The sequence below is a fragment of the Chanodichthys erythropterus genome, chromosome 16, assembly GCF_024489055.1.
Source record: "Chanodichthys erythropterus isolate Z2021 chromosome 16, ASM2448905v1, whole genome shotgun sequence".
In the NCBI taxonomy this organism is placed as follows: Eukaryota; Metazoa; Chordata; class Actinopteri; order Cypriniformes; family Xenocyprididae; genus Chanodichthys; species Chanodichthys erythropterus.
The window spans coordinates 45,003,315-45,018,976 of record NC_090236.1 but is presented as its reverse complement, the minus strand read 5'-3'; the positions used below and the strand labels follow the sequence as shown (position 1 = coordinate 45,018,976).

General features: G+C 35.5%; 2 protein-coding genes across 6 annotated transcripts in view; one reads left to right on the top strand and one right to left on the bottom strand.

Moving 5' to 3' along the window:
* Positions 1-8,650, top strand: part of jmjd4 (jumonji domain containing 4) — a 29,988-nt gene extending 21,338 nt beyond the window's left edge. The window contains exons 7-8 of one of the 4 annotated variants that reach the window (XM_067363049.1): positions 5,300-5,446; positions 8,213-8,650. In XM_067363049.1, the coding sequence (XP_067219150.1) occupies positions 5,300-5,446; positions 8,213-8,521 (456 nt within the window). In that variant the 3' untranslated portion in view covers positions 8,522-8,650. The remainder of the gene's footprint in view (positions 1-5,299; positions 5,447-8,212) is intronic. The other 3 variants (XM_067363051.1, XM_067363048.1, XM_067363050.1) reach the window with 3 other exon arrangements.
* A 309-nt stretch (positions 8,651-8,959) lies between these two features.
* Positions 8,960-15,401, bottom strand: iba57 (iron-sulfur cluster assembly factor IBA57). Of its 2 annotated transcripts, none has more exons than XM_067363053.1 (3): positions 14,738-14,949; positions 11,601-11,789; positions 8,960-10,728 (listed from the first exon to the last, which is right to left on the bottom strand). In XM_067363053.1, exons 1-3 carry the CDS (start codon positions 14,808-14,810, stop codon positions 10,337-10,339), a joined length of 654 nt encoding a protein of 217 aa, XP_067219154.1. In that variant the 5' UTR covers positions 14,811-14,949; the 3' UTR covers positions 8,960-10,336. The 2 variants fall into 2 exon arrangements, with proteins under 2 accessions (XP_067219154.1, XP_067219153.1); XM_067363052.1 differs by having other exon boundaries at positions 8,963-10,728; positions 11,601-11,953; positions 14,738-15,401.
* Between the last annotated feature and the right edge of the window lie 261 nt (positions 15,402-15,662).

The window sequence follows — 15,662 nt, the reverse complement described above, 5'->3', positions numbered from 1 at the left end:
TAAAGGCCTTAAAGATGAAAAACTAATGACATGGCCCCCTTCTTGACCTGACTTAAACCCTATTGAGAACTTTCGGGCCCTTCTTAAGCAGGAAATTTACAGTGAAGGTAAACAGTACACCTCTCTGAACATTGTCTGGGAGGCTGTGGTTGTTGCTGCACAAAAAGTTGATTCTGACCAGATCAAGAAACTGACTGACTCCGTGAATGGAAGGCTTGTGACTGTTATTGAAAAGAAGGGTGGCTATATTAGTCACTGAGTTTTTTTGTTTGTTTTTTGAAATTTCAGAAATGTTTATTTGTAAATTGAGTTTATTATTCTCACTTTAACAGGTGAAAATAAACAAGTGAGATGGGAAAATCTTTGTTTTTCATTTAGTTGCATAATAATTCTGTACACTAATAGTTGCCTAATAACGGTGTACATATAGAAATTCTCTTAAGAAAGCCAAAACTTCACTTTTACTACTTAAATGTTCAGGTTTGAGGGTTTAACATTTTGGATTGACCAAGAGCACTGTAGTTGTACAATAACAAAAGTAATCCTCAAAAATACAACTTGTCTAATACTTGTGTGTACAGTGTATACAGTAGCCAGCACAAATATCAAATGGGATTTGTCATTTACTGACACGACAGCCAGTGGCACAGATTTCCAACAAACCGCCCCATACCGGCGTGGTGAATCTGATCTTCAACTAGATGGAACTAGATTAAATACTTTGACTGTTATGATCTCAATCTCACTTATGACCTGTAACACTGCCTAAATCATAATCATGCACTGTTCGCTGTTGACACCATTGTATGCGAACTGAACTGAGCTAGACGAAGACATCACTTTTTTTCTCGAGTGCTGATATATAGATACATTAACTAAATTAATAACTATTGATTTTTAACAGAATTAATCAATACTGAATTTATTTAAGCTGGACAGTAATACCATTTTCTTCTGGAGCTGCTGTGCAGCCAAAATTATCACTGTAAAGCTGCTTTGACACAATCTGCATTGTAAAAAGCGCTAGATATAAAAAGGTGACTAGACTTGACTTGCATTACATAACGTTACATAAAGCACCATCACTTCGAATTAATTATATTTGAAAGAGTTTTGAGTAATACTGAAGATATTACTATAAATTACAGCTACACCTCCCCCTTTGCCTTTCAGATGAGGCTCGTGTTGATAATAGTAACCTTGAGGCTCTATGTGATGATATCTAGGTGAAAGAGTTTCTATGCGTTGGGATTTATCTGACTTCTGTGACATGAGACCGCTAGCAGATGGTCGGTTTAGCCAAATAAAGTGGTAAATCGTTTTTTTGCACAAAGCACTCTCTCATCGATTCACAAAAAATGACGTTAAATCACTAGTCACATGGATTACTTTTATGATGTTTTACCTTTATGGGGCTTGAAAGTGGTAGTTGCGTAGGTTATCAATGGAGGGACAGAAAGCTCTCAGATTTCATCAAAAGATCTTCATTTGTGATGCAAAGATGAACAAAAGTCTTGTGTGTTTGAAACAACATGAGGTTGAGTAATTAATGACAGAATTTTTGGGTGATCTAACCCTCTAAACACATTGCAAGGGTTCCACCTGTAGTGGGCACTCATGCAACATAAGCAATTACATATATCCGAGTGAACGAGATGGAGGGACGCGAGGGAAAGGCATAAAAAAACTGGACTTAAACACAGCCTAATAATCGTGAAGACCATTTGATGGCTTAGGTGTGTTTGATTAGTATTGGAGGTAAACTCTGTAGGATAGTGGCCATCCTGGATTGGACACCCCAGAAGTCGATATCTAACTATGGGAGTCTCAGGTGTGACCGACTGCAGGGGTTTGCATCTGTAAGGTTGACAGACCAATTGCTACAACGATCATGGAGTCCCACCTCCTTAGTATATAACTCGCTGCAGCCCTCTGCTGCGTCATTCTCGCTTTCTTTCCTGTGAAGATTATGCATTTTTGGATTTACCATTTAACAGTTTACATCGCAAATGCAGTTAATCGTATCTTGCTGTTAGCTGGCTGTGTTTTATGTTATTAGTGGGGAAATGTCTGCATCAAGGTGAGTTTTTCCCATTCTCGTGAATAAACATCCTTATACCCCTTGCATGTTCTTGTGCATATAACTGATTTCAGTGAAAGAATCGTACTTGGGTGTTTAGAAGTGCTGCCCCCTAATGGTTGAGTAAATGTTAGTCAACGAGCAGAAAAAAAATTGGCAGTTGGAATTGGTGAAGTCACGCAGTCCATGACGCTGGTCCATGTGGTAATTATTTTTGGCAAGAAATCCAAACATCTATCATTCATCGACCTCAAACATGGCTTATCATTTGAAATATGTAAGTAGTAGCCTAACGTTAGCAACTTTACTTGACCGCTCACTCTAATATAAAAAAAAAAAATCAGCTTAATTAGAAGATAATTTAGTACTGTGCTTACTGCATAATTTGTTTAACTTAACATGTATTTCTCCCTAGTCATAGTTTTTATGTGACATCACACACTTATAGGACTGCCCACCTGGAGGGCAAAATGGAGCTTTCCTCCATTGCCCGCCAGTTATTTTTTACCAGGTTTGTACTAAGTACTATTGTAGTAAGTTGGTGATATTAAAAGACTAATTTCAATATTCAATATGGTATTGTAAGTCTGAAGTTTGCAGTGTCACTCCGCTCCTGTGGGGGCTCCGACTTGAGCTGGTCTGAGTGGTGTTGTGCGAGCGGTTAGAAGCTTGTGCTTTCCAGGACTCCTGTTCAAGGAGCTCTTTTACTAGTGTTAGAAGTTCCTGTAGGTCTGATGCAGGCGTGTCCACTTGTCCTTGTGCAGTCTCTGAGTAGCCGCTGTTTGAAGGGTATGGAGGAGGATGTTGTTGCTGCCTGCGGTTGGAGATCCTGTGGGGTCTGCAGGATGCTCCCATCCATGGGTTGTCCCCATGGTAGGTGTGGTACCTGGGTCTGTTGCCATGGTGACAGTTCTACAGTGTGTAGGTGCAACTGATGGATCACACATCCCCATTATTGGACCAGAGGAGTACCACACAGAGTACTTCAACCGAAAGGGCTGGCATTTAATCCTGCAGGCTGTATATATATATGTGTGTGTGTGTGTGTGTGTAAAGGGGTATATGACATATAGTGGCTACAGCATGGTATTACAGATTTTTTTTTTTTAGTCACTGTGGCCTCAACGCTTCATTCTCCCCTACTCTGAGCTCAACCTGTACCTATCCTCTTAATAGTGCTGCTGGCTAGTGTGGTGTCTAACTATGAAAATAACTCCTCAGCAATAGCTACAGCAAAACACAAAAAAAAAGACTGAAAATCCCTGGAATTTGGGCTGCTGTCATTGACAAGATCATAAATAAAAGTCAATCATGAAGTTTCTAATAAACATTGTGCTGCATGTAATTGTTTAGTCTTCACTGATTTAGCATTTTCTGCGCTCTTATCCGCTGTCAAAGAGTAGTGACATGACAAAGTAAGTTGATTCTGTTTGGTCCTCGTGTGTGCATTCAAAGTGCTGATTTTCTCACAGATAGAACCTTATAGAACCAAGTTAGAGTTTAACTTTGTAGATAGAAACTTTTTGTTTTCTTAAAAAAAAAAAGGCCAAAATGTACACAACTTAAAAAAGAAAGATCACATAATGTAAATAAGTTGTCAGAGAATAAGAATATGTGAATAACTCAATTTTGACAAAAATGTCAGATAGAACCTTATAATTCCAAGGGGACGATTTGTCATTTTCCTTAAATTTGACTGTCTGCCATATTGAAACAAATAATAATAAATAAATAAAAACAGTGCTTTTGCTACTCCTCCTATAAATTTTGCACTATTTTGTCCAAAATCTGCTCAGATGATCTTTGGACTGAGCCGCACATAAATGACTGAACAGGTTTTTGATATTCGCTATTGTTCCTGTGAAATATCTCTCCAAAGTTGACCCTGCCTGTTTTTGTGCTAGTTAGCTTGGCATGCTAAATGGTTAACTTTTATTATCCAGTAAGCATTGTAGTAAACTTTATTCCTTTTGGCTTAGTGTTTTTGTTCTTTCTCATCTGAACTTCTGTTCATTAGTTCATTCTTAGCTATATTTCTGAACCAGCTGTTTTTCATGTACATTCAATTTCTGCTGTTTCTGTTCTTCCGGCTCCGCATTGACATAGCACTTACATAGGTTTATTGAAACATTTTTAGTATTTAGTAAAATACCTTTGTGCTTGTGTACACTATAGTGTGTATTAAGTGAAAAATGGATTTTACAGTAGTATTAGAACCATGATCGTTTCCACCTTATTTTTTTTTTTATTTTATTTTTTTTTATGTTGTGTCTGTTTATACAGCATATCTACAATACAGGAGTGGTTTATATCTCATAGTGAGATATTGAACGGATGATAAAAAGAGAACATTTCTTGCATAACCCTGGTTCTCACCTCACTGCCCTTCTTGCAGACTACAAGATATGAAGATATGATGAGAATTATGCAATGGCATAATTATGCAATTATGCACTGCAGTGGGCTGCAGTAAGTTATATAATAGGAAGGTGGGGAACCCTGATCACTGTAGCGATTGGTCTGTCAGTCTGATGGTGTAATTGGAGCTTCTACAGTCGGTCACGCCTGATTTGTTCCCATAGTAGATACCTCACTTCTGTTATCGGAGAACCAGGGTTACGGAAGTAACCTACTAATGTATAAGTTTGTGTTATTTTTTTGTACTATTGTAATTCTGTTTATTTTATAGAACATATTTTCTATATCTATAATGCATGCATTTTTAAGGCCATACAAAAAAGTAATTTGCTGCAGTAGTTCAAGTAGGTCTCTTGGTCAATGGGCTCTAGCTCCCACCTCCGGCTTGGAGACCTACAGTACTGCACGTGTTGTATGTCTCCCTTAGTTACACACTTGATTTACATTGTCAGTTTTTTTGCAGAGAGCTGCATGAACTAAATTTGGTCTGTCAGATATGGGAGACATACAAAATGTTCAGTGCCCAGCCAGGACTGGAGTTGAGAACCACGGCTCTAGTTATTTTTGGTTATTTGTATCTAATGAAACATATTTAATTTCACTTCATAGTGAAATAAATAAATAAAATAAAAAATATAAATAAAAAATATTTTGCTTAAAAGTAAGTAAAAGTAGTAAATATATTTTATGATTATTTTCTAAGCAGACCCTCCCCCTAGTTATCATGAGTAAAAAAAAAAACTTACTTGACAAGCCAGCTAACTTGCTAACTCAGTTTTGATCATGCATTTCTTATAATAGGAGGATACCATTTCCATTAATCATAACTGGCTGAATGGCTGTAATTTGGACACCATGTGGCAGTTCCTGCAAGATGAACTTTCTTCTGTCCAGAGAGAAATTGAGGAATGGCGTGATACTATGGACACCTGGCATCAGCATTGTCAGGTAACTGTTTATTTTTTTTGGCTCTAGGTTTTCGGTTGTTAAGTCTGACATCATGCATCACTGTTTCTGGACCCAAACGCTCTATCAGATCCCTGAAGCAAACAACAAATTGTATTAATATACATGCATGGTGTGCTGTAGTACTACAGTAAAATCACTCTACTGATCCCTGTACTTTGTGAGTACACTAAAGGTGTGCTATAAATAAGTTCAAATGTCCGATCTATGAATGCAGAATAAATATTTGCAAAAAGTGGGTATAGTGAGGTTAAATTATTCTCACCATTTAACCATAACCACTTGTGACGCTTAAAGCGAGGGGTGAGGTTAAACCACTGGAGTCACATGGATTACTTTAATGATGTCTTTCTTACCTTTCTGGACCTTGAAAGTTCTAGTTGCATTGGATCACTATAAAGGGACATAAAGCTCTCAGAATTCATCAAAAAGATATCCATTTGTGTTTCAAAGATGAACAAAGGTCTTATGGATGTGGAATGACACGAGGGTGAGTAATAAATGACAGAATTTTTTGGGTGAATTAACCCTTTAAAGGTGATTACCCTTGCACAAATCAAAGTGAACCAAGCGATTCTCAAACAACAACTGGACATCCATATAACTACATATTCGTACTAGACATACACATACAAACCAACAACTGGACAGTCTTACAAACATTCAACAATTGAAACATCAACATTCTTTCAAACATAGACTAGACATATGTATATTGAAACATGATTACTGCAAGTTCATTGTAGTCTACTGAAAAAAGTTTTAATTTTGGTGACATATTGTGCTGGTCAAGCAGCAAGAATACGTTCTGGAACACCTCAAAAATAAATTGAAGGGGTTTCAGATAAGCCAAGCTGATGATATATATGATATATATGATATGTATATCATACCCAGAAGCAGGGTGTGCAAGTGTGTTGATTCAAAACTTTAAGGCCCTCGATCACAATGTCAGCAGGTGGTTCATGAAGTTCTCCACCCTCCTTCCGAATAATGAACACTGAAATAGTGAGCTGCTCCTCATAATCATCTGTCTGGTTATCCTAAAAAAAGAAAAAGAAAGGTTTCATTGCCTTTTGCCAACATAACTACAAAATAAACAAATTTAGACTTTTTTTCAGAAACTAAATCAAAATAGAATATTCTTACGTTCAACTCAGAAGGTACTCCTTGATGAGGTCTTCAGGATTTTCTCCCAGGAAAAAGATAAGGGCCTACAGGACACACTCTTCTCAAGTGAATGTTTTCAGTCTGTGATAAAGCAACTGTGATTATTTTTCTTATTTTAAAAAAATCTGAATAATCTGTAATAATCAGATTTTGCAGATTTGATTTAGTCTTAAAATAAAACATGCATCTACAAATCATAAATTAGTTTTACATCCTAATATATTTAATCATTCTTGATTAATGGGATGAAAATTAGCTGTTAATTTACTCACCCTCCCCATCCAAGATGTAGGTGACTTTTTTTTCTTCAGCAGAGCAGTAAAGAAGATCTTTAGCTGGAACTGTGATCCTCTGTGATTCATATAATGCAAATCAATGGCTACAGTCACTTTCAGAGTCCAAAAAAATATGTACAGGCTAAAATAATAATACAGAACATATATTTTCAGAAAAACAAAAGTCATATGCATTTGAGAGTAAGTCGATAAACTTTTTGTTTGGATAATTCCGAGTCTGAAGTTTGCTAATGATGATAACATGCAAGTCAATAGACAGCATTAGATGGATTTTACGCAAACATGTCTAACATTAGTAATCTATTAAAAACTAATCTAAATATTATGACAATTCAAATCTTCGTACCTCTCTTAATACATCTGAGATGATGTGACACGAGGCCAGATCTTCTAATCGTGATAACTGATCTCTGGCTAATTTGGTTCTTCAAACAAATTTGCGGATTTGATTAAAATATCTGGATTTAGTTGTCTGAGATTACTGCTCATTCTTATGTTCATTGGAAAGGGCAGATATATTGATACTCAAAACCATGACCAACAATGCAGCGATTGGTTGGCGGCAAGACAGCAGTGTAATGACATCATATTAAAAAAGTCACACACCTGATGAAAAACTTGATGAATTTCTGGACCTTTATAAGGAAACAGCCAATTAAGTGACCACAACAGCATTAAAGTTATAATAGATAAATGAAATGTGATTTCCAATTATTTCCATTATTTCATGATTTCTATTAATTGTACAGGCTTTTAATTTTTATTTCAATGTCATAATTAGTTACAGGTTGAGCTTCGAAGATCCATGTCAAACAGTAAAATCCAGATAACTGAGTAATCCACGAATGAAGAATGGGCCCCAGATCATCTCTCATTAGTAGTTTCTGTGAGCAATTACAGCTTGATAGTAAAAACACGAGAGAGAAACATACAGGAAAGAGTTGCACACAAAACATCAACTCAAGCCCAAATAAAAACACTCATGTTACTGTGGTGTCATCTTCCACTGGTTGTGCTGGCCAAATAGCAGTTGCAATCAAATGATGCAAGTCCTTTTTTTCTCAGAACAAACCATTTTGGACATAACTTTTGCCAATTTGCCTTTTGCCACATGCTCCACAAGGTTTGACAACCAAAACATGCGTAAGTGAATTAAACAAGAATAAGTGTGATAACACAGTAAAGTGTGGTGCAAGTGTCAAGTCTTAAGCCAAGCATTTTTGGCCACTGTAAACAATTTTTGAATTCCTGTGATAATACATTAATTTATATTCTATTTCAGGTGATCATGAAATCATGTACAGGAATCGATTATGGGGAGTTTGCATCTTTTCTTAAGACCATTGCAAATATTCGAATATCCTTTTTGAATTCCTGTCCCAGAAATGCAGATAATTGCCAAGACCTCCTTGCAGAAAGTCTGTGTGCATTAGGCCCTCATCATGCAGCCTTTGACCTCCAGAGAGTATTGCATATATTTGAAAACATGCTTAGCAATGAAGACTTTAAGAGACTGGACCCTTCAGCTCTGAGCTTCAAACCTGAGGAACTACTTCAGGAGATCAGAGAGGCTGTTCGTACAATTGTATAAGAACTATACTGTATAGGGAAGATCTACTATGGCAAATCTTTTAATGAATTCTTTTAACAACATATGTGTTATTTCATTGTTGTTTATGCTTGTCATAATAAAAGTAGTCCATCATGACAAATATTGAGTTATGAGTACATGAGCTGTGCCCAAATTTTTCTAAATGGTTTCATGCCTATAGTTGTGTTAATAGTGTCCCATGTGAACATGTTCTGCATTTATTTTCCCCAGGTTTTTTTTTTCTTTTTTTTTTTCTTAAAAATCGTACTATAGTTGCCAGTGGGCAAATATGTTGTAAGCACCCTTTCATTGTCAAATTTGAATATGAGAACATTTGGCATCTAACTCAAAATAACTGCTTTCAACAGATCAATCTCTATTCATAAACACATTTATTATGTATAAAAGTCAAAGAACATTTGATGCAAACCCAAAAAAACTCCATCTTGTTTACAATCTCTTGAATATGAAAACACAACAAATCCATTTGTTTTAAAGTGGTGGAACATATTGCAAAACAAAGTGCAGCCCATTAAGTTGCCTCAACAGGGCATTGTGAATCAAAAAGTTAAATGAAAATAGATCAATAAAAATAAATAGAATGAAGAAAATTTTACATCTATATGTGACCTTGAACCACAAAACCAGTTATAAGTCGCATGGGTGTATTTGTAGCAATAGCCAACAATACATTTTATGGGTCAAAATTATAGATTTTTCTTTTATTCTCAAATCATGTTTCATGGATTATATTTTGCAAATTTCCTACCCTACATATATACCATACATCAATGGAAAGATTATTTATTCAGCTTTCAGATTATGTACAAATTAAAAAAAAACAAAAAAAAAAAAAAAAAAAATTATGACTGGTTTTGTGGTTCAGGGTCACATATAACAAACAAACAAACAAATAGTGCATGCAGACAATTTCTTTCAAAAGACATTTGGAATAGGAAGTTATGTGTCCTCCTTGCTCTCCTTTTCTATCTCTCTTGGGTAGTGTTTTAGTGGTTTGCATGAAATTTCTTGAAGCACTCAACATGCAAGGTAACACCGCATTTCTCACATGCAAAGGTGTGTCTATCACTATCAAATTAAAGTCTGCTGTATAGCAGAGATGTCAGTTAAAGGTTTAAGTTATGTTGTAGGTGGGATAGGACTGGCCACCTCTGTTTTATCCATGACAGTACAGTATAATTTGTAGCCCCATAATTTAATTCACATGGTTTGTACAAAGGCCATTCATCAACATGTCTAATATGCATTTATTATTATTATTATTTAGACCAACATGAATTTGCTTGTACAAAAACACCATTTCCATGTGTATCTATCAGGCAACTGTATATAATTGGCCCTTTGTAAATATGTGACAAAAACAGTTTACTAGATTAAAGGGGCTACACATTTTACCCCACTCTCCTCTATAAATGAGTTGTGATAAAGACATATTCAAATATGCTTATCCACTGCAACAACAGAAACAATATTGATTGCTCTGTTCTGGCTATTTTCATATTTTATTTCAGACTAACTACAAAGTAAGCAGGTGTTCTTTAAAGCAACATACAGTCCGCCTTTTCAAATAAGAATAGGTTGGTTTACATCCACGAAGATGTGATTTACTTCAGAAAATTAACAACAATAAAACATTTTTGAAATACATTTTATTTTTAAGGTGTTAACCAATACATTGTCAGCAGATATTTATGTAAAATATTATTTTTAACATTTTAAATTAACTTAATTATTATCTGCATTAAAATTAAGCAGTCTTGTAGACAGACCTTAGACCTTTCTAGTGTTACTGATTCATTTATCTTCAGTGTTTTTTGGCCACCAGTCAGGCACAGTAGCCTGTAAAGTAACTGTTGTTTCATCAGAGGATTTAAGTTTGAGTGACTCTTTAGCATGAGCCAAGCGTACAAGGCTCAGTCCTAGCTTGTCGATTCCTGCCCTGTATTTCCCTGCTGGTCTGCCCCCCTCAGTCTCAAGAGCAGCCCCTTGGTCCAGGTTCTCAGCTGGAGCAGACATGGTAACAGGCATTAGGCGCTTCCTTATTACACCAGTGTGGTGAGTTCTTGCAGTTAGTTCCTGTCCGATGTAGCATCCCTTGCTGAAGCTAATTCCCTGCAAGTAAACAAGATTAGACTCCAGTGGAAGGGCCTCACCTGGCGGAAGGTCTCTGACTCCTTCAGGTAGTCCTGTAGAAATTAAATAAATTACAGGATTTATTACAAAGGGTGTGCTGACTCTTGAATATCATTTAAGTACACTGAAATGTTAAACATTTTATAAAGACAAAATGCTATTAAAATGTATTACCAACACCAGTACCAGTCTGAAGTTTGAACAGACTGAATTTATGCTTCTAAAGATTTTACAAACCTTTTCAAATAAAAGCTTCTGAACTAAAAGCTTCTTAAAGGCTTGAAATCAATTTTATTAAGAAATATAAACTGTACCTACATATGAATTTCTTCACAAAACTTTATTCTTTTTTTCAATACTGTTTAAAAAGCATCCCAGATCACTCCGCTTCATGAAGCTAGTTAAGCTGTAATCGAGACAAAAGCTGGCTGCTTTGGAGAAAGCTGAAATATTAGATCTGTTTAACATTTTTGTCACTACATAATGTCATGGTAATGTTGGTGACTTAACTATTATTTTAAGTAAAAAGTACAAAGATGATTATGATTATGATTATGATGATGATAATAATAATAATAATGAATATGTCGCTGTCCAAACTCACTGGTAGTGTAAAAGTGATATGAGGTAAAGTGGGTGTAGTAATTCATTTGATGTCACTAAGCTGCTTAAATAATTTGAATAAAATCTGAAAAATGTTGTGTAAAATACTTTTAGATGGAGTATAGCAAATTACTCTACAGAATAGTGCAATCATTGCAGCGTAACATCATGTCACATCTACTATTCACATACACTTTCATAAAACAGAATTACTGCATGTTTAAGTTCAAAACAATGTGTAGACTATCAATAAGCTAGCAATGCACCCAGTTAAGATTGTAGGTTTCAGTTTATTTAAGTAATAATACAAAGTGTTTATTACCAATTTCATAGCGATGTCTGTGGTATTCTTCAATGTTGCCCTGTCGGTAAGCAGAGACAATCTCATGTAGATTGTCCTGACAACTGGTGATCATTCTCCAGCCCATTAGTTCAGTTCTTGGGTCTTGCTCCAAAACTAACACTTTATCTGCTGCAGGAACATCTGGCTTTGACTTTCCCAGCACAGCATCTTTATTTCGAGGTAATAGAGCCCAAAGTGAAAGACTAGGACACAAGCTGATGTTTACTTTGCGACGTATCTTGTAGACTTTCAGAAGCCGCATAATGGATTCCTGTACAATGCTGTCACACTCCAGAAGTACACCATTAAGTCCATTTGGGTTTCCTTCCAAACTGAACAACAACAAAATATATATATATATATATATATATATATATTAATGCATACATTCAGAATGTACAAAACTGTTTTATATGTTTAGCAAAGATTCTCCAAAAATAAGTTGTTTTCAAGCAGATGGGTGGCTTGGTCATTACTGTTGTTACCTTTGTAACTCTGTAACTTAAAAATTAATATGCTTGCATTGTAGTCATTGCTTTATTATGTTTACTTTATAAATTGTCTCATTTTTTTTATATATATATATATATTATTACATGCAAGGTAGAACAGGACCTTTTTTAATCTGACAAACCTGTTATAAGGTCTTTCCAGTAAAATGTGACTACACATAACATTAGCGATGTTTCCATCCAAAGCTGTGAATTTAACGCTAAATATTGCATAAAACAATTGCAAATAAAATAGTCACTTCATGGGAAATTTGCATGAAAATAAAAAATGGAAGTCGCTGCAATCGGGGCACTGTGGCTCTTTTTTTCATACATGATTGATTAATTTCACCTCACAGTGCACAGACAAAACATTATGTTATCTTGCATTTGGAGGCGGATACCTGGTTTTTGGAAACGCAATCGTGTGAGACAGTTCCGGGAAGCAATTATACCCAACCATTTTGATGACAGCATTTCATTATGGCCAAACCAACATTTGCAATGCTGTGCAATGAAATTGGTTCGCTTGTTAGTTATCCAATCACATCCTTTGTTTGAGGCAAAGTCAGATTTATTCAGTAACTGTGTTTCCATCGTAGTTTATGTGCATTTTCAAACAATTATCTGCCTTAATTTATATATTTTTTTTGCTTATTGTAAGATATCTATGCACTTTTTAATATGCGATAACCCAAAATCGCATTTTTTAATTTCTTTTATTAAAAATGTGAAGGGGTGGATTCTGGAATCCACTGTATATAGATATATTCAATATATATCTTTTAAGTTATTAATCAACATTTATATTTCTGTTAAAATATTTGAACGACTTCTTCAATGTATGTTAAAGCATTTATTTTCCTCTGTACCTCTCACTGAGAGAAAAGAACATGTTATCAGTATGTTTTGGAAAAGTTTCCTGCTCAGAGCAGATCTCAGATCAACTTCAGCCTTGAAGAAGCTGTGAATCGTATGTGCGCTAAGTGTCATGACTCCAAAAGGACATCCGGTACCTAAATCCAGGGTCCCCTTGTCAGCATTGTGACAAAGGAAGATATGCTTCTTACTATCTGTCCACGTGTGGAAAATTTCTAATCTTGTCTATTTTTCTTAGCCAATCAGAATCATTCAACCTGAAGTAATGACGTAGTTAGTTGACTCTGTTAGAGTATAATTGTTGTGGAAATGTGAATGTACGCAGGGCGGCCTACGAACTCCTTGTGAGACTTGAAGCTGGCTTCTGCTGATGAAACTGCAAACTATTGTCCATTAAATTTTTCTTCAATTTATTAATTTTTTTTTTAAAACTCTGACTCCGGGTCTGTATTCAACATATCTGGTCTCAAGGGTCCTAAACTGTTTATCTCTTCAGAAAATTTGGACTAAACCATTCAAATCATATGGATTAGTTTTACATTCCCTTTATGAACTTTTTGAAGCATCAAAAGTGGAAGATGCATAACTGTCAATGGAGAGACAGAAAGATAAGATGAAAAATATCTTAATTTGTGTTCTGAAGATGAACGAAAGTCATACGGGTTTGGAACGACATGAGGGTGAATAATTATTAATGACAGTATTTTCATTTTTGGGTGAACTAACCCTTAAAGGACTGTTCCACAGGAGCATGCGCAATAATATATATCTTTTTTTTTTTTTTTTTTATGGTTCAATGAAAAAGCATGAAAATATGGTTTGCAACCCTTTCCGATCTGTGAAGCTTATATGGATTTTACTAAATTATCTTTAAAATACAGTAACCTGAAAAAATGACTTTTTTGCAGAGTTTATATATTCTTATTTAAATGTATTAATTGTGACTTTGGACTGTTAAATTAATAAAAGTAAATGGTTACGCTTATTTACATGCACATAAAAATGCATCTCTCTACTGTTCTGCACTTACACTTCTGCTATGGTGCTATCCAACTTAAATGTATAAAAAATATAATATTAATATTTCATTTTTAATAAAAAAAATAGTATATTACAAATATTTATTTAATCCATTTCTACTCGTTTTCTTCAAGTGGATATCACATCTGTTTGTATTATTCTCGTTTGTATGCCACTTTGGACATATCATCATCATATGATTTTTATGAACTGCTAAAACCAAATTGACTTTACTGACATGTAGAATAACACTGTAGAAGAGCAGCTATCAGTAACACAATAAGTCCACTTGGGTAAAGTTGGTTTTATATTCGCACATTCGGACTTCTGATAAATTCAGACTTTCCAATAAATGTGCAATAAATTAATGTTTGCGAATTTTAAGCAGCGACATGATATTGACAACCAACGATTGTCAACCTACAACATTTTTCAGTCGATCAAAATAGGCAAATATTGTTTTAATGGCATATTTACTTGTGAATGTCCACTGAATGTCCAATGTAGTGTGATTAACAAGGTTATTGAATACGGATGTCCGAATGTGCGAATATAAAACCAACTTTACCCAAGTAATAAACCGAGGGTGGGACAGTGAGATAATGCTGAGGTCACGCCCACATTTTACTGCCTTATAAAATCCCAGCACCTCTAAAATCACATTAATTATATTCCGTGTGTACTTTACAATTTAAAAAAAAATGTTAAAACAATGTAGTAGATTACCTGTAAATGATGATGTCATACAGTGTCCTGCCTTGAACATTGAGTATGTGAGCATACATCGCACACAGTGCATCCTGTGCTAAAAGAGCCATGTCATTGGTTATTATCCCTTGAAGAAATGAATTCATGTCTTGTCCAGACACATTGATGAGAGTCCTGTGTGGTAAGCTGTAACAGCTAAAGTGCCCTGTGTTACTGGTGGGTTGATTTTGAGAGTGTTTTCTAATCTGAGTCCTGCTCACATTTTCATGTCTCGTACAGAAAAAATAGTGCGCATTAAGTCCGTCTGATCCTGCCACGATCGCTCTAAAAGCACTGCCAAACAAAATCACCCTTTGCATTGTGTAGTTTTCTTCAGCGCAACTATGAAAGCTCAAAGTTCTGCAAAACGAGAGTTTGCGTTATCTTGTCTCCCATCTTCCATTTTCATTCCCATACTGCATTGCGAATGAGTTCACTGCTTGTATTCGACTTGGGCTGCGTTCCAGTTCGGTTTTAGACACGCACTCGCGAACTTCCCTAAACACTTCCCCTCGGGGGAATCCCTTCCGCCATTTTGAAGTGCGTTCCACTTCGTGAAGTGGACGAGGGAAGTTTATATGGACAGACCCTCGCTCACTCGATTTTGACCGAGGGAGCGAATCTACTTCATATGTACACTTCAGGCAGCTCCTCAACCCACAATGCAACACGATTGTGACATCACCGCATATGGCGTTTAATTTACCCCACCACAAACAACTCTATGATATATTAATTATTTTTTAAACATTTAAAACACACATATATACATATAGAATGCTGTATTAAACAATTTTGTAAGGGGAAAAAATAAATAATATATCAGCTCCATTGCGGATTCCAAGTGATCAAGGGCTTAGGACGTTTCAGTTCAGCCCATACAAAGGTTTTTTTTTTATTTTTT